This window comes from Xyrauchen texanus, chromosome 41 (genome assembly GCF_025860055.1).
Source record: "Xyrauchen texanus isolate HMW12.3.18 chromosome 41, RBS_HiC_50CHRs, whole genome shotgun sequence".
Lineage (NCBI taxonomy): Eukaryota > Metazoa > Chordata > Actinopteri > Cypriniformes > Catostomidae > Xyrauchen > Xyrauchen texanus.
Genome location: NC_068316.1, coordinates 3,004,771 through 3,030,063, shown reverse-complemented (window position 1 = coordinate 3,030,063; position 25,293 = coordinate 3,004,771). Strand labels below are relative to the sequence as shown.

Sequence of the window (25,293 nt, the reverse complement as noted above, 5' to 3'; positions counted from 1 at the left end):
GGTTTGAGTATTTCAAACTGTAAAAGTCTACGGTAACTCGGATAACCCCTCTGTACAATTATGCTGAGAAGACTATCTCAGAACGCTATTTGCGGTTGGCGCTGTTTTGGCGGCACAAGGGGGACCTACACGATATTAGACAAGTGCTATATTGTGAGGATCTCGACATGGAGGCTGAGGTAGAATCCATATGCAGGAAGTTTATTAATCACAGCAAACAAATCAAAGACGTTAGGCAGAGACATAGTTGAATAAAAAGGCAAAGTAGTCGATACACAAGTCAGCAGTCCAACAAGGCAAACGGAGCAAAACGGTAATCTAAAAATGGTCATAACAAGAAGGTAAACAATGGTATAAACGCTTGGTAAGGCAGTGAAACTGGCAATACTTCACAACGTGACATTGGATAAGCATGGCTTTATATATGGTACAAACAGGAAGTCACCACAGAAGAAATGGCTTGTGTCAGTATTCGGGAGAGAGCTCCCTCTGGTGGTCGGCTGAAGGGATAGCAGCCTCATTCGTTACATATATATAAGCAAGGTAAACAATGCTTACCTAACAGAAGGGTGACAAGAGTAATAACAATATGAAATATTTAAATATAATTGTTAATATAAACTACCATTTTCGTTCAAATTCGTCATCTTTCCTCTCACTTGTGCAGCACAGACAGTTATTAATTTTTCACAGGCACTTTATGTTATGCTTTCATTAACACTGTACGTTCATTCACATTGAATCACGCCCACTATTACCAATGGCCAAGGTAAGCAGGCTTACCATAATGAGTAACCAAATCAGCTCCTCCTTGCAGTCACGCTATCTGATAGGCTAGATTTTACGTTCAAGTTTACGTAACTATTGCATTATTAAGTGCTTGAATGGAGATAGCGTGAGCATGACCTGCGTGGATTTGGCAAAGTTAATTTTAATAAATTGAGAAAGAGGGGCTTTAACTTCAACAATCGGGTGACCTTTACAACAAAGTGACGGAGATGTTCATTCGCAAGGAGAGACGCATGGATTTGTGTTGAAGCAAAGGTAAGTTAATGTGTTTATTAAAAATCTGTGTTATTGACACTTGGTTAGTCTGAGGCTATGAAGTGGTGATCATGTCTTTCTTGTGTTATGCTCTGTCTGTTTTATATTTCTCGCATTAGGGCGCAGTGTCTGTTTAAAAATATTATTGTGCATTCAGGTTAAGATTGTTGTCTTTTGTGGTCAGATTAGTTAATAGCCGCTGTCCATTTAAGTGGTTCTGAACTGTGGGATGGGTGACGTGTGAGGCCTATGATATTTAGACATTTAGACATTTATGCATTTGGCAGACGCTTTTATCCAAAGTGACTTACAGTGCACTTATTACAGGGACAATCCCCCCAGAGCAACCTGGAGTTAAGGGCCTTGCTCAAGGGCCCAACAGTGGCATCTTGGTGGTGCTGGGGCTTGAACCCCCGACCTTCTGGTCAGTAACCCTGAGCCTCAACCACTGAGCCACCACTGCCTATGATGTTGAAACTACTGTATTAACTGGCAGTATTTCCTATGTCAAAACAAGATCTTCCGGCACTATGGTTCATTGTCTGATTTAATGGACGTAAACATGCTTGGCTCAATATATGACAATCTTTCATTTGTGTAATATGAGCTATATTACTGGCATGCTTTTAAAACAATTGGACATGATGTTCGCCACTGTGACATCATAGTGTCCATTTGACTGGTGGGTTCTAAGACAACCATTTATGTCAATAACATTTCCTTGTCACCCGTTTAACTTGTTATAGGTATGGCGTTTAATAATGTGTATTTGATGCACATGTCTGAGATATATATATATATGCATGTCCCAACAATTATTTAGCTTATGCTTTGGAGAACTGTTTCTCTTATAATTAGTGCACAGCCGTGCGTGTAGACGAGCTAAACTGCAGATGATTTTGGGAAACGAACACAGAGATTCTTTTACATTTTCCATCTCATATTAGACACTGCAGACGTTTTCCAATTTTCCATTTCTTACTAGAACAACCTCATTTAGACTTAAGGGCTGTGAATATGTTCACTAAAGAAATAGAGTTATACTACACACCAAGCTATGACTGGAGCGCTGTAGTTAAAGGAATGCATTTCAAAAGCGAGTGTACAATATATGCTCAAATATGAATGCATTTAGCATGGTTGGTACATAAGCCGTACTTTTGAATGCCAGTGGCCAAAATCACTGGATAGAGCTGAGCGGGACTGCTGTGTGCATTTTCCGTTTCCCTTTTTGATTGGTAACTAATAGCATCTAATAAACAAGAGTAAATAGATTTCCTAAAAATGTATGTCCTCATATGTGGACAGCAGGACTAAGTTGAGAAATGTTAAATAATACCAGCTATGGAAATTCAGATTTTTTTCATCAAATTGTTGGTTATTCATGTTTGTTAGGCGTTACAGACATTACATCAGAAATTAGCATAATTAATTCAGATTCACAGTAATGTCCAGCATCATCCAATCAAAGCCAACCATGTTAAAATAAAATGATCCATTATAAATGGTGAATCTATGTACTGATGATCATCATCCCATGTGTGTCAAACATGTTGAGTGATCCAAACATCATCTGCAGCCTGAAACTGAACTTTTGATCAGATTTTAGGAGTGAACGCACTATAGGATGCTCCCTTGCTCCCTATTTAGTGAATGACTTAACCTCCAGTGTGCTGTCTGTCTGCACTGGTCTCAGAACAGTTATAGAGAGCTATAGGATGCTCCCTTGCTCCCTATTTAGTGAATGACTTAACCTCCAGTGTGCTGTCTGTCTGCGCTGGTCTCAGAACAGTTATAGGAGAGATATAGGATGCTCCCTTGCTCCCTATTTAGTGCATGACTTAACCTCCAGTGTGCTGTCTGTCTGCACTGGTCTCAGAACAGTTATAGAGAGCTATAGGATGCTCCCTTGCTCCCTATTTAGTGAATGACTTAACCTCCAGTGTGCTGTCTGTCTGCACTGGTCTCAGAACAGTTATAGGAGAGATATAGGATGCTCCCTTGCTCCCTATTTAGTGCATGACTTAACCTCCAGTGTGCTGTCTGTCTGCACTGGTCTCAGAACAGTTATAGAGAGCTATAGGATGCTCCCTTGCTCCCTATTTAGTGAATGACTTAACCTCCAGTGTGCTGTCTGTCTGCGCTGGTCTCAGAACAGTTATAGGAGAGATATAGGATGCTCCCTTGCTCCCTATTTAGTGCATGACTTAACCTCCAGTGTGCTGTCTGTCTGCACTGGTCTCAGAACAGTTATAGAGAGCTATAGGATGCTCCCTTGCTCCCTATTTAGTGAATGACTTAACCTCCAGTGTGCTGTCTGTCTGCACTGGTCTCAGAACAGTTATAGGAGAGATATAGGATGCTCCCTTGCTCCCTATTTAGTGCATGACTTAACCTCCAGTGTGCTGTCTGTCTGCACTGGTCTCAGAACAGTTATAGGAGAGCTATAGGATGCTCCCTTGCTCCCTATTTAGTGCATGACATAACCTCCAGTGTGCTGTCTGTCTGCACTGGTCTCAGAACAGTTATAGGAGAGCTATAGGATGTTCCCTTGCTCCCTATTTAGTGAATGACATAACCTCCAGTGTGCTGTCTGTCTGCACTGGTCCCAGAACAGTTATAGAGAGATATTGGATGCTCCCTTGCTCCCTATTTAGTGCATGACTTAACCTCCAGTGTGCTGTCTGTCTGCACTGGTCTCAGAACAGTTATAGGAGAGCTATAGGATGCTCCCTTGCTCCCTATTTAGTGCATGACTTAACCTCCAGTGTGCTGTCTGTCTGCACTGGTCTCAGAACAGTTATAGGAGAGCTATAGGATGCTCCCTTGCTCCCTATTTAGTGCATGACTTAACCTCCAGTGTGCTGTCTGTCTGCACTGGTCTCAGAACAGTTATAGGAGAGCTATAGGATGCTCCCTTGCTCCCTATTTAGAGAATGACATAACCTCCAGTGTGCTGTCTGTCTGCACTGGTCTCAGAACAGTTCAAAATGCACCTTATTTTTATCCTAACTCCATATAAAGCCTCTGAAAGACACATTTTTCAGCTTTTGGATGAACCCATTTATTCTCAATGTGAAATTGCACAGTAAATATAGAGGAATGCAATTATTAATATTAATGAATAGAATTGTATTGCACAGTGATAACAGAATACAATATACTGTAACAAAATGTATATTAAAATGTAGCGAAATTACCCACAGTTTTGTTAGAATTGAAAGTTATGATTTTTTTTTTTTTGAGGGAATAATGTCCCAAAATCCACATATGTGGACATCATGTTTATAAGCGCACTGACGCTCAAAAAATGTATGCATCTTTTAAAGCGGCACATCAAATGAAACTAGAGACTCTCCTCTTTACATCTGAACAGGTTTCAATAAAAACACTTAAAGGGGTTTCTTACCAGTGGCTTTTATGTCGGCTCTGTGCCCGTAGAAGCGCTTCAAGGAAATCGACAGCATGCTGATCTTTCGTGACATTCACTCTAACAGATGATTCCCAAAGTCCTCGTGGTGGTGTAGTGACTTGCCTCAATCCGGGTGATGGAGGACGAATCTCAGTTGCCTCTGCGTCTGAGACCGTCAATCCGCGCATCTTATCATGTGACTTGTTGAGCACGTTACCATGGAGACAAAGTGCGTGTAGAGGCTTCGTGCTATTCTACACGGCATCCACGCACAACTCACCACGCGCTCCACAGAGAGCGAGAACTCATTATAGCGACCACGAGGAGGTTACCCCATGTGACTCTACCCTCCTTAGCAACAGGGACAATTTGGTTGTTAGGAGACCTGACTGGAGTCACTCAGCACACCCTGGATTCGAACTCGCGACTCCAGGTGTGGTAGTCAGCGTCTTTACTCGCTGAGCTACCCAGGCCCCCGAGACGATCACATCTTACCAGTTTTGCCACCACACCATCAAATTGGGATATTTTAGCATTTGTTGATGCTTGAAATTGTGTTTCACTGTCCGATTGACAGATTCAAATATTCATTACTTGAAAACCTTTCTCACAGTTTGCAGTTGTCAACCGTAGCGAGTGCTGGATCATGGATTTATATATCATGCTTCAATATGCACAACTGTCTCCTTATCGGAACTGTTTATCTGATCATGCTTTTAATTGCATTCGTTCAGCTGGTAGTCTCGCAGGGGTAGAAGACAGAGACATTTAAAGGAGCTGTTAACGGTGTCATTTTAACTATAAATCAATGGAGTAAAAGAGTAACAGCGCCAATCAAAAGAATAAAGGAGGGAATTACAGCTGATGTGAATTAATTAATTCCTGCTCACCTGCGCTTCTGCGTTACACAAATATCGGGTGCGAGAAATATGTTGCAATTTCACGTAATCTGAATAGCAAGAAAAGTTGCTAATTTCAGGTGATGTTTTAGGCAGTTTAAGATATGAAAAATCAAAGAGATGGTAAACGCAGGTTAGACGGATCACTGAAATACACTTGGAAAGAAAGCATGATGTAAAATATGACATGAATCGAGTATGCTTCACAATTTCTGTCTGATGTACAATGTTCCATATCTGCTAATAAAAAAGCTAGTGCCTTATTCATTATTAATTCTTTCTCTGCAACACACACAATCACAATAAGTGTGATGTGCTACTGGCCTTTAGTTTAACTTTATTGTGGCAGCAATTAATATTCAGTACCCTTTTGAACGCCCCCCATCTCTCTCTCTCTCTCTCTCTCTCTTTCTGTTCACTGCACAGTTAGTGAAACTTATCGCCTGGCAACCACAATTAAAGTACACCAACTCAGCAGTAGCACAGAAACAGGCTGTGATTAAACACTTGGACAGAGAAAGAGAGACAGATTCAGCGCGCGCGGTTTACTTTGTGTGTGTGTACCTGAAGCACCATATTTTGGGTCAGACTTGGCTGCACAGGTATGTGATCACTGGAATGTCGGTCTTAGTGTGTGCGCTTGTGTTAAATATTTGTGTTTAGAGTGCTAATTTGTTAAACAGCTTTAGGTTACCTGTAGCACAATAATGAAGCGTTACAGAAACAAGCTGATGCATAATGTCTTCTTTATATACACACACACACACACACACACACACACACACACACACACACACACACACACACACACACCACAAGTACACTTCTATCTTATTGAGAAGTTATAATTGAGTGGTTATGCTTGTAGGACTCATTTAGCTGATAAATTGTGTAATTTCTCTGGTTTGAAAGTGTTGAGTTGCAAAATGACCTGCTTTTATGAAGTTCAGTGATTTCATTCAACATTAACATCGCTGTTGTGATTCAAAATCTTAATATCTGACTGTAGCTCACACTGGGTTTTTCCTATGGGAACAGATGTACACATTGTCAGAGGATGATATATACCATTACCTGATGTTAACAGGTGCATAATTAACTGTATGAGTGGCAGAGATTTGTATCATAGTCTGCAAAGTTATTTAAAAACCACATAATAGATATTTTGCTCCAATGCGCTCTTTCTCTCTGCGAGACACACACAGGTAAAGGTCACAATCACAGCAGTGATCTTCCTGTTTCCAGCTGTTGCCTTTTAAAGACCACATGAACTGTTCCAAATGTCACACACATCCATCCATCCATTCATCTTTCTCTCTCTCTATCACTGTCCATCTATATCCATCCATCAATCCATCACCAGTCTGTCTTGAAAAATATCCATCCATCCATCTATCCATCACCAGTCTGTCTGAAAAACATCCATCCATCCATCCATCCATCCATCCATCCATCCATCCATCCATCCATCCATCACCAGTCTGTCTGAAAAACATCCATCCATCCATCCATCCATCACCAGTCTGTCTGAAAAACATCCATCCATCCATCCATCACCAGTCTGTCTTGAAAAACATCCATCCATCCATCCATCACCAGTCAGTCTGAAAAACATCCATCCATCCATCACCAGTCTGTCTGAAAAACATCCATCCATCCATCCATCCATCCATCACCAGTCTGTCTTGAAAAATATTCATCCATCCATCCATCTCCAGTCTGTCTTGAAAAACATCCATCCATCCATCACCAGTCTGTCTGAAAAACATCCATCCATCCATCCATCACCAGTCTGTCTTGAAAAACATCCATCCATCCATCACCAGTCTGTCTGAAAAACATCCATCCATCCATACATGCATCCATCCATCACCAGTCTGTCTGAAAAACTTCCATCCATCCATCCATACATCCATCCATCTATCCATCCATCACCAGTCTGTCTTGAAAAACATCCATCCATCCATCTATCCATCCATTTATCCATCCATCACCAGTCTGTCTTGAAAAACATCCATCCATACATACATACATCCATCCATCCATCTATCCATCCATTTATCCATCCATCACCAGTCTGTCTTGAAAAACATCCATCCATCCATCCATCCATCCATCACCAGTCTGTCTGAAAAATTCCATCCATCCATACATGCATCCATCCATCCATCCATCCATCACCAGTCGGTCTGAAAAACTTCCATCCATCCATCCATCCATCCATCCATCACCAGTCTGTCTTGAAAAACATCCATCCATCCATCCATACATACATCCATCTATCCATCCATCACCAGTCTGTCTTGAAAAATATCCATCTATCCATCCATCCATCCATCCATCCATCTATCCATCAACAGTCTGTCTGGAAAACATCCATCCATCCATCCATCCATCCATCCATCCATCCATCCATCACCAGTCTGTCTTGAAATATATCCATCCATCCATCCATCACCAGTCTGTCTGAAAAACATCCATTCATCCATCCATCCATCCATCCATCCATCACCAGTCTGTCTTGAATAATATCCATCCATCCATCCATCCATCACCAGTCTGTCTGAAAAACATCCATCCATCCATCCATCCATCCATCCATCACCAGTCTGTCTTGAATAATATCCATCCATCCATCCATCCATCCATCACCAGTCTGTCTGAAAAACATCCATCCATCCATCCATCCATCCATCCATCACCAGTCTGTCTTGAATAATATCCATCCATCCATCCATCACCAGTCTGTCTTGAAAAATATCCATCCATCCATCACCAGTCTGTCTTGAAAACATCCATCCATCCATCCATCCATCCATCCATCCATCACCAGTCTGTCTGAAAAACATCCATCCATCCATCCATCCATCCTTCCATCAATCACCAGTCTGTCTTGAATAATATCCATCCATCCATCCATCACCAGTCTGTCTGAAAAACATCCATCCATCCATCCATCCATCCTTCCATCCATCACCAGTCTGTCTTGAAAAATATCCATCCATCCATCCATCACCAGTCTGTCTGAAAAACCATCCATCCATCCATCCATCCATCCTTCCATCAATCACCAGTCTGTCTTGAATAATATCCATCCATCCATCCATCCATCCATCCATCCATCCATCCTTCCATCAATCAACAGTCTGTCTTGAATAATATCCATCCATCCATCCATCACCAGTCTGTCTTGAAAAATATCCATCCATCCATCCATCCATCCATCCATCCATCCATCCATCCATCACCAGTCTGTCTTGAAAAATATCCATCCATCCATCCATCCATCACCAGTCTGTCTTGAAAAATATCCATCCATCCATCCATCCATCACCAGTCTGTCTTGAAAATATCCATCCATCCATCCATCCATCCATCCATCCATCCATCCATCCATCCATCCATCCATCCATACATCCATCACCAGTCTGTCTTGAAAAATATCCATCCATCCATCCATCCATCCATCCATCCATCCATCCATCCATCCATCACCAGTCTGTCTTGAAAAATATCCATCCATCCATCCATCCATCCATCCATCCATCCATCCATCCATCACCAGTCTGTCTTGAAAAATATCCATCCATCCATCCATCCATCCATCCATCCATCCATCCATCACCAGTCTGTCTTGAATAATATCCATCCATCCATCTATCCATCACCAGTCTGTCTTGAAAAACATCCATCCATCCATCCATCCATCTATCCATCACCAGTCTGTCTGAAAAACATCCATCCATCCATCCATCCATCCATCCATCCATCCATCCATCCATCCATCCATCATCAGTCTGTCTTGAAAAACATCTATCTATCTATCTATCTATCTATCTATCTATCTATCTATCTATCTATCTATCTATCTATCTATCTATCTATCTATCTATCTATCTATCTATCTATCTATCTATCTGTCATTCTGTCTATCGTTCCATCTGTCATTCTGTCTATCGTTCCATCTGTCATTCTGTCTATCGTTCCATCTGTCATTCTGTCTATTGTTCCATCTGTCATTCTGTCTATCGTTCCATCTGTCATTCTGTCTATCGTTACATCTGTCATTCTGTCTATCGTTACATCTGTCATTCTGTCTATCGTTACATCTGTCATTCTGTCTATACATCCATCCAGTTAAATGATCTGCATTGTCTGTCTAGAATGAATGATCTAATCTAGTGGGAATAATGTGATTAACCAATCAGAATCAATTGCCCCAGAGTGTAACAGTCTTTGTTAAATGTATTTATGAGGTAACTGTATCTCTTTCTGCTGTCCTGATCTTGTGTCTGTGTGTTTTACAGAGTTTGGGATCCATAGACCGGAAGGGGACACGCCAGAGAAGGTAAGACACTCTTTCTTTCTGTTCTCATGATGTCATGTACTCATTAGAATGCTGAGGAAAGGTTTAATGAGTTTTCATAATAATATATTGCTTTAGCAGGCATAGGGAAAGTAATTAATCCCAAACTCTTTTACAGTTTGACCTTAATTGGGCCTAATGACTAATAATAGAAAAGAGAGTTAATCTAGTTTTAGGCAAAGTGTAATCTAGAGTGAACATTTGTATTCCCAACATGACTGTGATTACTGTATTAGACTCATTAGAGTTGTTTGTGAATGTGTGTGTTGATTCACAAAGCTATATGGGGACAAACCTGTCTCCAGATGTTTGCCATGTCTGACAAAACCTCTTTTGGGGACATTTAGGGATGCACCAATTGGATAAATTGTTCATAAGGCAAATATATTTATTTATATTTGACACATTTAGCATCTAAAAAACAATGAGTGAAAGAAACTGTTATATAAAAAAATGGTGCCCCTTTTCAATTTGACAACCAATGCCATTTTATAGAAAGCGTTTACATATTACCTCACCTCTTACACGACTCTTTAATGCTTTAGTGCTCTGAAGATCTTAAATTAGCTGCAGTTTGTCCTTTAGAGGTGCTTTGCTTGTTTGTGGGGTAGGAGAGCCTTCCTATCAAAAATAACATCACGTTACCGTGGTTACCAGATCAGTTATGAGAACTGAACGATCCAGACAGAGTCTTTCAGTTCTGTCTTTCTGAGTTGCTTTCACAAAACCACCCAAACCATGATATATAATGGCTTTAATTGGTCTAATTAGCATGCTGTCATGAGCAATTATCTTAAAGTGGTTGTAGATTCTGGTCATCGGTAAACAGCTCGTTGATGTTCCGGTTCATTATAAATTAGGCTCAATAAATTGCATTTGTGGCATAATGTTGTTTACCACAAAAATGTGTTTTTTTACTCTATAAGAAAGAAACACTTACAATGGTTCCGACTTGTGGCGATACTTTCGAAACAGTGAGTATTTTAACGTCCCGATTCACTTCCATTGTAAGTGCCTCACAGGAACCTCAGTTGTTTTGCATTATTTTTAAATAACCCAGATTTAAATGAGTAAATGAGGGACGAGTCGATATATTTGTTGATTCAGCTTAACTTGTGTTGAACCCGGAACATGTAATTAATTACTTTCATGTCATTTCTCTTTGCACATTGATAAAACCAATGCTGTGCAAAGTGACAGTCAAACGCAACCAGACATGTTTCATGTTTAATGCCGTGTTCACGTCATGTCGCAAATACCATAAAAATGTGTTTCTGAATCTCAAAATGGTTTTGTAAATTTGTAAATAAACTCTTTATTAGGAGTATCTCGGCGAGTATTGACGCTGACTATCACCCCTGGAGTCCCGAGTTTGAATGTTTTGGCCGATACGATACAATTATATACAAAAAAACGAGTCCAAAAATGTGATTTTGCAACGTACTCGCCTTACTTTGTCATCAAATCACTTTTAAAACATTTTTTATTTTCCGTTTTTTTGCAGTTCTAAATGATAAACCTCACATTTTACATATTATGATAAAATATTACAAATTCATATTATGAATCATTATATTCTACATTCTTTTTCTTATTGGATTTTATTCATTTTGTTTAGTATTTCTTTTGTACTACACACAGAAAAAAATATAAAAAATGTAATGCAACTTAATAAGATATACATAATTAATTATAAATAAACCATAAATATTATAAACTATAAATATTATTCGATCATAAGTATGAAAGCGCCGATATGAAAAACCAATGGTTTATACAAGCGGTTTCTATCAATGGGCCGATAAATATGGTGCATCCCTACAGATCATAAATCAGTGCAGATAATATTTTAATAAAATATTAATTTAATAATTTATTTGGCACTTGTACAGTAACTATATAAAATCTAATTATTTAAATTGCCTTAAACATTTTCTTAACTTTTCTCTGGTCTTCATACACACAAATATATAGTGACTTTTTTATATTTTAGGAGGGGGTCCCCTCACCAGGTGATTGTCAAATATGGGGGTCCTTGGCATCAAAAAGTTTGAAAACCCCTGTCCTAAGCAACCAAATTGTCCCGGTTGCTAGGGAGGGTAGAGTCACATGGGGGTAACCTCCTCGTGGTGGTGATTAGTGGTTCTCTCAATGGGGCGTGTGGTGAGTTGTGTGTGGATCGTGGAGAGTAGCATGAGCCTCCACATGCTGTGAGTCTCCGCGGTGTCATGCACAACGAGTCACGTGATCAGATGCGCGGATTGACGGTCTCAGAAGTGGAGGCAACTGAGACTCGTCCTCCGCCACCCGGATTGAGGCGAGTAACTTCGACACTACATGGACTACTAAGTAGTGGGAATTGGGCATTCCAAATTGGGAGATAAGATAAAAATGTAAAATAAATAAATAAATAATGCTTTTTATTAAAAGTTTAGAAACTCTGAATTTTATGAAAGCTAATGCTACATCCACATTAATCTGGATACATTTTAAAAAGGCATCTCCGTCCACACTGCTGTTTTGAAACGTTTTCCAAAAGTTGCTCATCCTCACTAAAAAGTATGAAAACTGCGCATGCGAAAAATTGCCTTTCCATGTATGGGCTGAAACACAGTTTTCCTCGTGTTTTGCCGCCAGACTTTGCGTCGCCTATGAAGGAATACATTGCGAAGGTTGTACAAAGTAACATTTGTCTTTAACAACGTTCCAAAGTGAATAACAGGCACAATAATGCTGCTACAATGTGGGCCGCCATCTTGATTGTTTTGGGTTGAATGGATCACATGACTGCATCACATGACAACAAATAAGTCATCGTTTTCAGATATCTCCGTCTTCAGCGTTTTCAAATCTATCAACGTGGGAGAGCGTTTTCAAAAAGCGCAATTATTGCTGTCAAAAAGCGCCATCTCAGTGTGGACGAAAGGCCAAAACATAGAGAAAAAGATGCGTTTTCAAACTAAAACATATTTAGTGTGGACATGGCCTCAGACTCCTCCCACTTTTCTCGTTGATATTTGTTGAACAGGAACACTGTGAGCCGCTCGTTGAACTCTTAAAGTGACAGTAACATTATTAGTGTTTCTTATACAAATGAATGTAAACTCAATGTTATTACATTATTTCATACAGTGGTAGCTCATATCATTATTATATATACAGTGACGCTTCATGATATAATGTTAATTAATATAAAGTAGAATTTTTGTATTTTTACGATTTTCTTTTTTATTATAATAATGATGAAAAAGGAATTATTAAAAGATAAAATGTACACTTTCACATACTTTTTTCAGAGCAGGTTTTGTTCAGTTCTGTTGCTTGTTCTGCATCTGATCAGCCTTAATGTAGCGCACTATTTAAATTAAAGTTTTTGTATTTATATTGTGTATTAAAGAACTTTATTTTGATGAGAAATTATAATGAGCATTTTGCCAAAAAAATAAAATAAATCAGAAAATAAATAATTTTCTGTAATACTTGTCATTTAAGTGTTATTTGAACACTTAATTGAGATTATATAGACTCATGAACCTCATATCGTATATTGAACCGAATCGTGAGATAACCGTATCGTCCCATCGCAAGGGTCAAGGCTATAACAGTCTCATCTACTGTATAAAAGACATGAAATGCATTTAAAAAGTATTTTTAAAATAAATTAGGTGGTCTGGTAAAAAGTTACCTATTCAGATTTAACGAGACCTTCATATAACAAAATAAAAGTGAAATAAAGTAAAATCTGATTATTTGAATAAAAATGAACCCCTGGGACATGAAAGTTGAAAAAACACCCAATAATGGTAATTCCAGCACCTCATGAGCCAAGCATATTCAGAGCTGGGTTTTGGACCAATGGAAGATGATTGTGGGCGGAGCTACTCTTCTTATACGTTTCTTCGAACACACTGAAGGGGGTGACCCGTAAAATACCATGACCATAGAAAACCATTATGAGTGCAATCTTCATCTCATGTGACACTCTTCACAAAAACACTATTCATTCGTTAATGTGTAAAATGCTTTAAATGAGCTCCAAGTTACTGAACGCACCTTTAAGAATCACAGTCATGATTGCTTTGGACAGAAACTCTATCATGGAAGACCTGCTTCTCGCTTTATTTCCTCATGTCTTGTTTGGGCACTAAGGGGTGATGCTTTGTAGAATCATCAAGTTCTGTATGTTTGAAGTCCAGTGTCCAGTTGTGAACAGATGGCACAAACTGTAATTTGGAAGACCAGCTTAGATGGAGGAATATTGTGTGTGGCAGACATAATATTAAATATGTAAAGAATCAGGTTAAGCTATATATTGTAGTAGTGGTAATCACTCTCTCTCTACCTCTCTCTCTCTCTCTCTCTCTCTCTCTCTCACACACTCGCTCTCAACCCCTCTCTCTCACTCTCTCTCTACCTCTCTCTCTCACTCTCTCTCTACCTTTCTCTCTCACACTCTCTCTCTCTCTCTCTATCTCTCTCACACTCTCTCTCTCTCTCTCTCTCTCTCTCTCTCTCTCACTTTCTGACCCACATAAGCATTTTTCACATAGACAGTCTAATAACTTTAATAAGTGTGCATGTTTTACTGTTTGGTTTTGTGGTTAATGTGTGTATGTGTAACAGTTGACTCAGCGGTGTGTGTGTGTGTGTGTGTGTGTGTGTGTGTGTGTGGAGGGGCTGGCGTTGTGGTTTGTATCTTTGATGTGGTTTGACTATGAAAAAGTCTGACGGTTCCCAAACAGCGCTGTGCCAGACACACACACACTTTAATAAAGCCAGAGGAACTTTCCCGCGAAAAAACATCTCGAGGAACGCACGCATGGCATCTCGCTCCATTGTGTGTGTGTGTGGCATAGTCAGTGGCATGTCTCTCAAGTTATGTTTTGCTGGTGAACAACATGGCTATGCTGGTCCACCAACTAGACCAGCACTAAACTAGCATAAACCAGCTTAGATTAGCATAATTGCATGCTTGTTAAGCAGGGTTCCTTAGTTCCTACATAGGCAATAGACAGCATGGACGTTCCCTAGATTGGAACATAAACGTTTTGTCCCAGTTCTTACATTGTTATGGCGGTACATCAATGACACAGAGGAGACTCGTGTGTGTTGTTGCATGTGGTTTTGTATCTATTGATGTGTCACACATTTACACACTCACGACTCTCTCCAGCATAAATAATCAGCCTGATATCCGTCTCCACTCTGATTGCCATCTTGACGCCGTTTGGAATTGTGGGGTTCTGGAGGGAACATCGAGATGGAAGCCACTTTCCATCCATTACGACATTCCGTCAACAACCACAGAGAGAAAAAGAAAGAGAGAGAGAGAGAGAGAGTGCGCAAGTAGGTGGCCCTCTAGGGAAGCCGCTTTTTATTTTGGCATTCTGGGAACATGAGTCAGACGGTGTGTTTACTACATTGTGTGTTGAAGGAAGTTTATTTGTGTAATTAGTGTTAAAGTCAACATGAAATCAAAGTTTACTTTCGTAAAGGGACAGTTCACACAAAAAAATTGAATTCTCTTATCATTTACTCTCCCTCATGCCATCACAAATGTGTTTGACTTTCTTTCTTCTACAGAACGCAAATAAAGTTTTAAAAGAATATTTCAGCTCTGTAGGTCCATACAATGCAAGTGAATGGTGACCAGGCCTTTGAAGCTGCACAAAGTGCATATATTCAGCATAAAAGCAATCCATATGACTCCAGTGGTTAAATCCATGTCTTCTAAAGTGATAAAAATCATGATTTAAGACTTGATTACACTTCCTGGTGCTTGACGGATGTGTAGAGCGCTAAATGGCGCTAGGAAGGGTAATCGAGTCTTAAATCATGATCGTTCCTGGAGACTACAATGGCAAGATGTAGTGAAAAGTACTTACGTTTTGGTCTGTTCTCACCCAAAACCGACTGAATCAATTTTAAAAGAGACTGAAGTCTCTGATTGCGATTAGTGGTCGGCCGATATGTGTTTTTCAATGGCTGATGCCGATATCTAGAGAGCAGGATTGATGATAAAGTGAAATTAACACTTATTTAATGCAATATTTACTCACATTTGCATAAGCATGAACAGAAAAAACCTTGAAAACAGAAAGTGTTGACTATCCATTGACAAATCTATTGGTAGATTTTGGAACCGACACAAGGTTAACCCTTCTGGTAATCGTCCAAGCGAACACCGTTATCTGCTGATGCCGATAATTGCAAAATGGCCAAATATCGGCCTGGCCGATCACTTCTATCACTTCTGCTGATGTCAAGATTTATAGTCAAAAAGTCATATCGCTTCTGAAGACATGGATTAAACCACTTGAGTCTTATGGATTACTTTTATACTGCTTTTATGTGCTTTTTGGAGCTTCAAAGTTTTGGACCCCATTCACTTGCATTGTATGGACCTCCAGAGCTGAGATACTCTTCTAAAAATCTTAATTTCTGTTCAGCAGAAGAAAGAAAGTCACACATATCTGGGATGGCATGAGAGTGAGTAATTGATGAGAGAATTTTTATTTTTGGGTGAACTGTCCCTTTAATAACACATGTTAACCATAATACAACATTTAAATATGAACGATTCATCAGTGCACGTATTTCTATAGGAAAATAATGATTTCATATTCTTACTGAAATTACTTTCTTATTTCAACTTAATACAATATATCTTATAGCGGAATTCCTTGTGAAGAACTACACTACCCATGATCCTAACAGGGAAAATCCACCAATCAGAGAATCACGGAGAACAAAGTGCACCAAAAGAGCTCTGCAGTCTCCCTACACTCTACAACTACTTATATATTTAGCAATAAACTTAACATATATTGTTTCTATACTTATATCAACTTAAACAGTAGTTGTATTTTTTTTACACCATTTTTTTTATAAATTTTATGCCCAATTCTGGTGGTGGTGCGGTTACTCGCCTCAATCCGGGTGGTGGAGGACGAGTCTCAGTTGCCTCCGCTTCTGAGACCGTCAGTCCGCGCATCTTATCACATGACTCGTGCATGACACCGCGGAGACTCACAGCATGTGGAGGCTCATGCTACTCTCCATGATCCACACACAACTCACCACACGCCCCATTGAGAGAACCACTAATCACCACCACGAGGAGGTTACCCCATGTGACTCTACCCTCCCTAGCAACCGGGCCAATTTGGTTGCTTAGGAGACCCGGCTGGAGTCACTCAGCACGCCCTGGATTCAAACTGACGACTCCAGCTGTGATAGTTTTACCATAATTTTTAATTCAATAACGTAATTCGCAATCCTTTCATCATTCCCTCATTAAATACGTTAAATGCACTTTGTCTTTTTGTCCAATTTTCAAACACTTTTTTGCCTAAAATCAAAGTTTGTAATGTTGGGATTCGTCTCAGAGCTGGTCATGGCTTACAACTCTTTCATACGAATCCATACAGAAAAAAACAAACTTATATTTATTTATTTGGCTCAAAAATGAATGGAATCTCAATTAGGAGAATCAACATTAAACAGATGCACGAACAGCAGCATTTTACCACATTTTTGAGTCAACAATGAATCGGCAAGTGAGAATCAAATGAATCAATGAATCATTATGTTTAAGCGGTTCATGTACTGCACATTTGAATGAACAGATTCACTAGAATGTATTATAGTTGGTGAGCAAATAGACGGTAATCATTACAGAATTTATGGCTGCGTGCGCAAAATAATGCGAGAAAAAACAGATGAAGCATTTCGTCACGTTTTGCTGCTACTTGTTGGAATAAGAATCATGTTACTGGTAAAGCAAAACAGACAGTTTTATTCCTCGTTGAATATCTTCACATGGATATACGTCTCATTATAGAATTAAAAAGGCTTGCGAATGTCATTTCATATTGATGTTAACAGTGATATTATTCTGTAAAAGTACCACACAAACCCCAGAAGTCTGCATGTGTGTGTGTGTGTGTGAGGGTCAAAGCCTTGATGTTGAATAACATGGCAAGACACATTTGATGTGCGGTACGGAGAGCTTTTATTTTAGTCTTAACTAACCAATTTATGTCTACGCTGGCACTGGCGCTAATACTGTGTGTGTTTGGTATTTATATGCTTGTCTAATGAGCAGCCGGGATTGAAGCATTGGATCTCTGTGCTGCTGCAGTCTGAGCGCTGATCGACATCAAACGACGAAGGCAGACGCTCGTCTCTCACTCATTTCCTGTAGCTCTGTTCCAAATCCTAGTGCGCTACCTACCTAGACAGCAGAGATAAAGGGATAGTTCACCTACCAATGAAAATTATGTCATCATTTACTCACCCTCATGTTGTTCCAAACCTGTATGACTTGCTTTCTTTTGAGGCGAAAGACAGTGATTGTTGGTCACGATCCGAAAATGGGTTGCAGGTCTGTTCCTATATTGTTTATTTAAAAAAAAATATAAAACTTTGACTAATGCAAAGATTAAAATGCAATTAACCATATAATCGTGCATTATTAGGATAGCAAATAAGGGAAGAGAATATTATTTTTTCTGAGGGCAGAGAATATTATTCCTATATGCTATATCAAGATTACAATTTAGCATTTTTAAATTCGTTTTTTTATGTGACTACTGTTTTAACATTTTCTTAATTAAAATAAAAATAAAATTACTAGTAAGATTGAAGTTTTTTGCTGTTGTTCTACACAGTTTTTCTAAGTTAATTGTAATGGTATAAAATTAAGTCAAGTTTTCTTGACCATGACATAATAGTGAGTAAAGTAAGTAAATTTAACTTAAACATTTCAGTTAATTAAGTAACTTTTACTTACAAATCTTCAATAATCAATAATGGACGTTGTACTTAAAATATACTTTAATATTAATAGCATATTTATTAGAACATTTCACATTTTGAACGTTCCTTATAAACACGTTTAATCATGAACCACGTGACATTATGTCTCACTATCGATTAATTTGGTAATCGAGTAATCAAATGATTATTCTGACGATTAATCGAGTAATCGTAAAAATTACATGTTGTCGAGGTGATGTCACATTTGGCTAAAATGCGTTCATTAGCCTACATTTTTACCCTCATCTGTGAACCGCAACACTTTCGCCTTATTTTCGATTTGACGATTCGGCAATTTTGTAATCGAGTAATTTTTTTAATTAAGTAATAACCGCGTAATTTAGGATTTATACTTGTCGCCAGTGTTGGGTAAGTTACTCTAAAAAAGTAATTAATTACTAACTACCAATTATGTCTTCAACAGTGTAATTAGATTACTGTACTAATTACTCTCTGAAAAGTAATTGCATTACTTATTACTAATTACATTCTAAAACTCTGATCATCCTCGACCAGATGAAAAATACAAGGATAGACATGAAACTGTTCTTTTAATTCTTTCAAATAAATCATATAAAATCAAATAAATTATTCAAGAATTGCCCAAAGAATTTAAGAGGGCGGCGTTAAATTAGAAATCATATATTTTAACATTAGACGTTCAATTTCTATTTTAAATTCACTGTGGTTTTATACAGAATTGTTCTTTAGTCTAAACAGTATTTAACACAATTACATCAGAAGTAACTGTAATTAAATTACTGAAAAATTAAGAGTAATCCCTTTAATTTTTCAATGATAAATTTAACTACAGTAATTAATTACTTAGTAATGCATTACACCCAACACTGCTCTGCTAGAGCATTAATGTTTGAGTATAAATGTAGAATTTACTTAATATTTTCAAGTTCATGCTTAAATTAATTTATTCAGTATAGAAATTACTTAATTTTGTCTGCTTTATCTACTTCCCCAAAAGAATTAGCATTAATTTCAGTGCATGATGTAACAAATTAAGGCTGTCAATTGCTAAAAAAATAAAATAAAATGGTGTGTAGATTAATTGATCAGATTAATCGCAATTAATCGCATATACAAACATAAACATTTGCTGAGAAAGCCCCTCAAATAACAATGATTCAATATAATGATAAATTAATTATAAATACTTATATTTAAATTATTACTAATAATAAAATAAAAAATTTAAAACTTAAAAAAAATTTTTTTTATAAATAAATATATATTTAATAAAAATATTCAGATAATTAAAATGCATTACATTATTGTTTTCAGAGGAGTTGAGCATTGATAAGACAAAAAGTGGCTTTCGAATGCAATATATAGTTTATTTCCTTTAATCCATTTCGCAATTGAATTTGTCAATCAGTCCGATAATTATTATGAGGGTTTGTCTTGTCTGACGGATGCTTTTGGAGCGTCTAACTTTGGTTGCGTCACGTCATAAATTTTTCAGTCACTGCGTCAAGTTAAACGTAATTTAATACTTAAAAAAAACATGTTTTGAGATCATTAAGTGTTTTGAACGCAAGAACGTGTTGCTCTCTCTATAAGCTGAGCATTGCCTATACAGCTGTTGTTACGCTTACTGCCCCCTGGAGGAAACAGGAGGTACTGCATGATTGAATTGCTCAGGAATCTTCCTCATTACAGTCCGGGGACATGATTAATTGTGTAACATTTTTTAACATGTTACTTTTTATGTAATATATCACACTGGATTCATGCGTTTAATCGACAGCCCAAATCTAAATACTTTACAATATAAATAATATTTTATATTTAAGTTAAAATGTTATTTATTTCTAAAAGAAAAATGTCACATTGCGATTTAATTATAATAATATCATAATGATCATCTTTTTTGCATTGCTGTAATGAGAATTAGGGGAAAAGTGCATTAAATACCTTAATGGTCCTAAAAATAGGCCTCATTTTCTGTATGCAAAATATTATTTCTAATTTGTTTCTTTTGGTTTTGGAATAAAAATTGGACCAGGACATTTTCTCAACCGGTTTCGTGAGAATCACACTTTTAGATTTTGTTGTTTGCCTGTGTTTTAAAATCAATAGTTTTAGTATATGATAATATCCCTGGTCTGTATGTTGACATCAAAGGCTGCTCGTCCAATTAAACAACGATATTCTGAAGGAAATTCTTCTGATACATTCAGTGCTTCCCTATGGGCCTGCTCATGGGCTCCATTTTGGTTAGGATGCTCCCTTAGAAGGCAGCCGCCTTTGTAGGCAGCAAGGCAGCTCACAAGGTTTTGGAACAGATCTAGCCTCTCTCCACTAAAAGTGCGTACAAATTTAGCGTCATCTTGTGCAGTGTTTATGTTTGGTGTTTATTTATATACTTGTGTTTGTGTGTATGTGTCACGTCCATACACACGGTGTGCGTGTGCTCTTGAAGGAGATGATGTCATCACTCAGGCCTGTAAGAAATCTTCTAATGGCATTACATCAGCACGCGGGACCCCTACTGTGCGTCGTGTCATCGGGAACAGCTGCCACGCAATCAGATCCATGCCGCTGTCCTTCTTCCTCTCTTATTCCCAAACGGATTCTTCTAGGAACATTCCCGCTAGAAATACGGATGCGGTCAGCTCTTGATATCATGAGAGTTTTGGACACATTAGCTGCTCACTGGCACCGGCGTCCGCTCGGTGACCTTGTCCTTCACCGTTTAAACATTCTTCATGCGTGATTGCCGTATCATCGACAGATCTCTCCAGAGTCACACTTGTTGACTTGTTTGTTGATAAGTGAGTCAAAGATAGTTCATTCACGCCTTTACGGTGCTGTCAAATTAAACATAAGAACACACAGATATGCAGTGCCCATTGCTGCCCAGGCAACTGATGTTGTTATGACGACACTTTTCTAATAAGATGGCACATATATCTTACAAACTCTTACAAAAAGTTACAGGGGAATCTTATTGTTTTCTGTATTGCAGTAATGGGAATATGGAGGGACAATGTGCTCAATTGTCAATCTTAATGGTCCTAAAAATACCACGAATTGAAAATGTGTTGTTCCAAACCTGTATAACAATAACTTTTGTGTTGTCTTTCGTTGTATAAAAATAAAGATGCAATGAAAGTGAATGGTGACTGATGCAATCATTCTGTCTAACCGCTTATTTTAAGGTTTTATGTGTTTGGAACAACTTGAGACTGAGTAAATGATGACAGAAGTGACTTTTCTCATTACTAGATGATAAAATTAATTTGATATGCATTAAAACTGATCAATGACAGAAATCATGCTAATACTCTGTTTGTGTGTGTGTGTGTGTGTGTGTGTGTGTGTGTGTGTGTGTGTGTGTGTGTGTGTGTGTGTGTGTGTGTTGCAGGAGTGAATCTGGGATTGTGAAGTTTACCCAGCGACTTTCTTTGAAGGACAAACACTTGAAGGACGACAGGAGCCTGCATTCTAGACCCCCGGCCTACAGGAGGCGCTCTCTCAGCGTGGACTGGTACCACAAACACTTTTTGCCATTTACACAAGAGTAAATAAGACAGAATCAATGTTACTAATAACAACATATGCATCACCTTTTTTTTTTCCCCCCCATTTTGTATGCCCAATTCCCAATGCGTTTTTTAAGTCCTCGTGGTCACATAGTGACTGGCCTTAATCCGGGTGGTGGAGGACGAATCCCAGCTGTCTCCGCATCTGAGACCGTCAACCCACGCATCTTATTATGTGGCTTGTTGAGCGCGTTGAACAAATTAGCCACGGAGATGTAGCTCGTGTGGATGCTTCATGTGCATGGAGAAAGAAAGCATTTTCATAATCCAAATTATCATGATGTAATAACTTTCTCCACCTCTGAAATTAATTATATGCTGGTAAGACCACATGGGCCACTGCAGTGCAGCCATGTTGGCTCTGAACTCTGCAGTGCAGTCATGTTGGCTCTAAACAATGCAAGGCAGCCATGTTGGCTCTAAACACTGCAGTGCAGTCATGTTGGCTCTGAACTCTGCAGTGCTGCCATGTTGGCTCTAAACACTGCAGTGCTGCCATGTTGGCTCTAAACACTGCAGTGCTGCCATGTTGGCTCTGAACTCTGCAGTGCAGTCATGTTGGCTCTAAACAATGCAAGGCAGCCATGTTGGCTCTAAACACTGCAGTGCTGCCATGTTGGCTCTAAACACTGCAGTGCAGCCATGTTGGCTCTAAACACTGCAGTGCTGCCATGTTGGCTCTAAACACTGCAGTGCTGCCATGTTGGCTCTAAACACTGCAGTGCAGTCATGTTGGCTCTGAACTCTGCAGTGCAGTCATGTTGGCTCTAAACACTGCAGAGCAGCCATGTTGGCTCTAAACAATGCAAGGCAGCCATGTTGGCTCTAAACACTGCAGTGCTGCCATGTTGGCTCTGAACTCTGCAGTGCAGTCATGTTGGCTCTAAACAATGCAGTGCTGCCATGTTGGCTCTGAACTCTGCAGTGCTGCCATGTTGGCTCTAAACACTGCAGTGCTGCCATGTTGGCTCTGAACTCTGCAGTGCTGCCATGTTGGCTCTAAACACTGCAGTGCTGCCATGTTGGCTCTGAACAGTGCAGTGCTGCCATGTTGGCTCTAAACACTGCAGTGCTGCCATGTTGGCTCTGAACTCTGCAGTGCAGTCATGTTGGCTCTAAACAATGCAAGGCAGCCATGTTGGCTCTAAACAATGTAGTGCAGTCATGTTGGCTCTAAACACTGCAAGGCAGCCATGTTGGTTCTGAACTCTGCAGTGCAGCCATGTTGGCTCTAAACAATGTAAATGTGTTGTTCTCATGTTGGCTCTAAACACTGCAGTGCAGCCATGTTGGCTCTAAACAATGCAGTGCAGCCATGTTGGCTCTGAACAGTGCAGTGCAGCCATGTTGGCTCTGAACAGTGCAGTGCAGCCATGTTGGCTCTAAACAATGCAGTGCAGCCATGTTGGCTCTAAACACTGCAGTGCAGCCATGTTGGCTCTGAACAGTGCAGTGCAGCCATGTTGGCTCTAAACACTGCAGTGCAGCCATGTTGGCTCTAAACAATGCAGTGCAGCCATGTTGGCTCGAAACAATGCAGTGCAGCCATGTTGGCTCTAAACACTGCAGTCCAGCCATGTTGGCTCTGAACAGTGCAGTGCAGCCATGTTGGCTCTGAACAGTGCAGTGCAGCCATGTTGGCTCTGAACAGTGCAGTGCAGCCATGTTGGCTCATCCCAGCAGACACCACGGCTCCATTTATGGCTCCCTCTCTCTCATTACATCCAAAGGTCACAAATCTCTGTAACTTTTGAAATTTATTCAGAAGAGAGATGATAAATGTACACATTTAAATCTACTATGTCCATTTTATGGAATACATGTTACTATACAAATCAGTATTCAGTGTCAGTTTTCCCTTAAAAAAAGTAGTATTTCAGTGATAGTATCAGATAGTATTTTGAAATATACCATGATTGATATACCGCCCCCCCCCACTCCTACCTGACATATTTTTTTGACGCATCCACTGCGGTCAGATGGCAAAACGACTAAGCCCCCCCTTCCCTTGTCGGATGGCAAAACAAGAGAACCCATTGCACACCCTAAAGGTCAAAATGCCCCCTCTCCTCAAAGATCTCATCCTTGTACTGGCCCTGTTGTATATCCATATACCATTGTGTTACCATGGTAACCATGGTAACTTTTTTATCTCGTTTGTGTTTTCCATAAACTTTGGTAGGTTGTGCACCAAAACCCGAAAATGTTCACATTCTGCACCCGCCAAACTCTTCCAAGGCATTTATTTTTCAACCAAAAAATAAAAACCTGCTAGTATGCACGCGAAAAACCTTTCATCATGCTTTGAAAGAGTTTATGTGCTTTTCTTTGTACTTGTGAATGAAAAGAGACTGGTGGTCACATCTGTGTCACCTTAGTGCTCGGTGGCATATGGCAGACTGGAGCTCCAGAGACGCATATAAATCCAGGGAACCACGGGGCAGTGTATGCCCAGGTTGTAGCCACCCTGGCTGGGCATTATGAGGGCTGGGCCCCCCTGCTTTTGAGAGGCACACAGAGGCTCACATAGACTCCATGTCACCTCCTGCACGCCGAGCTGTCTGTCGCCAGTGCCTCTTAGACTGGACTAACATCACACACGCACACACGTATGGGGTTGATGCACACATCCATACACACGCATCCATACATTGATTGATCCAGCTTTCACATGCACAACATCCCCATGGCGACGGTCTTCTGTCTCTGCTCATCAGAATTAGAGAGATTTGCCCCCTGGGGTGGGCTGGGGTGGGGGGCCAACAGGTGGCAGGCAGTTGAACTCAACACAGCAAACGTTCTCTCATGGGAGCGACTACTACTGCGACAACACACACGCACACAATGCGCATACCGGCATATGCACACAAATACTCCCGCGGTTAATCTCTTAATCTGCCGGGATTATAATACATACGCCGACTGCAGGGACACACAAGCACGCAGACGTCCGGCTGATTGGAAAAGACAACGCGGCTTTACGGCGTTAAACAAACTCACTTCTGTTCTAATGACATTGAAGCGATGTGCACGTGTGCACGGATGATTCTCACGAAATCCGCCAAGAATACAATCCCCAAAATCAAAAGAATGAAACCGAAGCCCCCCTCTATTTTAAGGATCATTGCGATTTTTGCATTGTGATGTTATTTTCATGACAATTAAGCACATTTCCTCCAAAATGTCCATTTA

At 39.6% G+C, this 25,293-nt stretch overlaps 1 protein-coding gene across 1 annotated transcript in view; it reads left to right on the top strand.

Moving 5' to 3' along the window:
• LOC127634199 (ankyrin repeat and fibronectin type-III domain-containing protein 1-like) overlaps positions 1-25,293 on the top strand; it is a 97,283-nt gene that overhangs the window by 35,485 nt on the left and 36,505 nt on the right. Inside the window, exons 3-4 of the mRNA XM_052113648.1 lie at positions 9,663-9,703; positions 21,924-22,046. Of these exons, the coding sequence (XP_051969608.1) occupies positions 9,663-9,703; positions 21,924-22,046 (164 nt within the window). The remainder of the gene's footprint in view (positions 1-9,662; positions 9,704-21,923; positions 22,047-25,293) is intronic.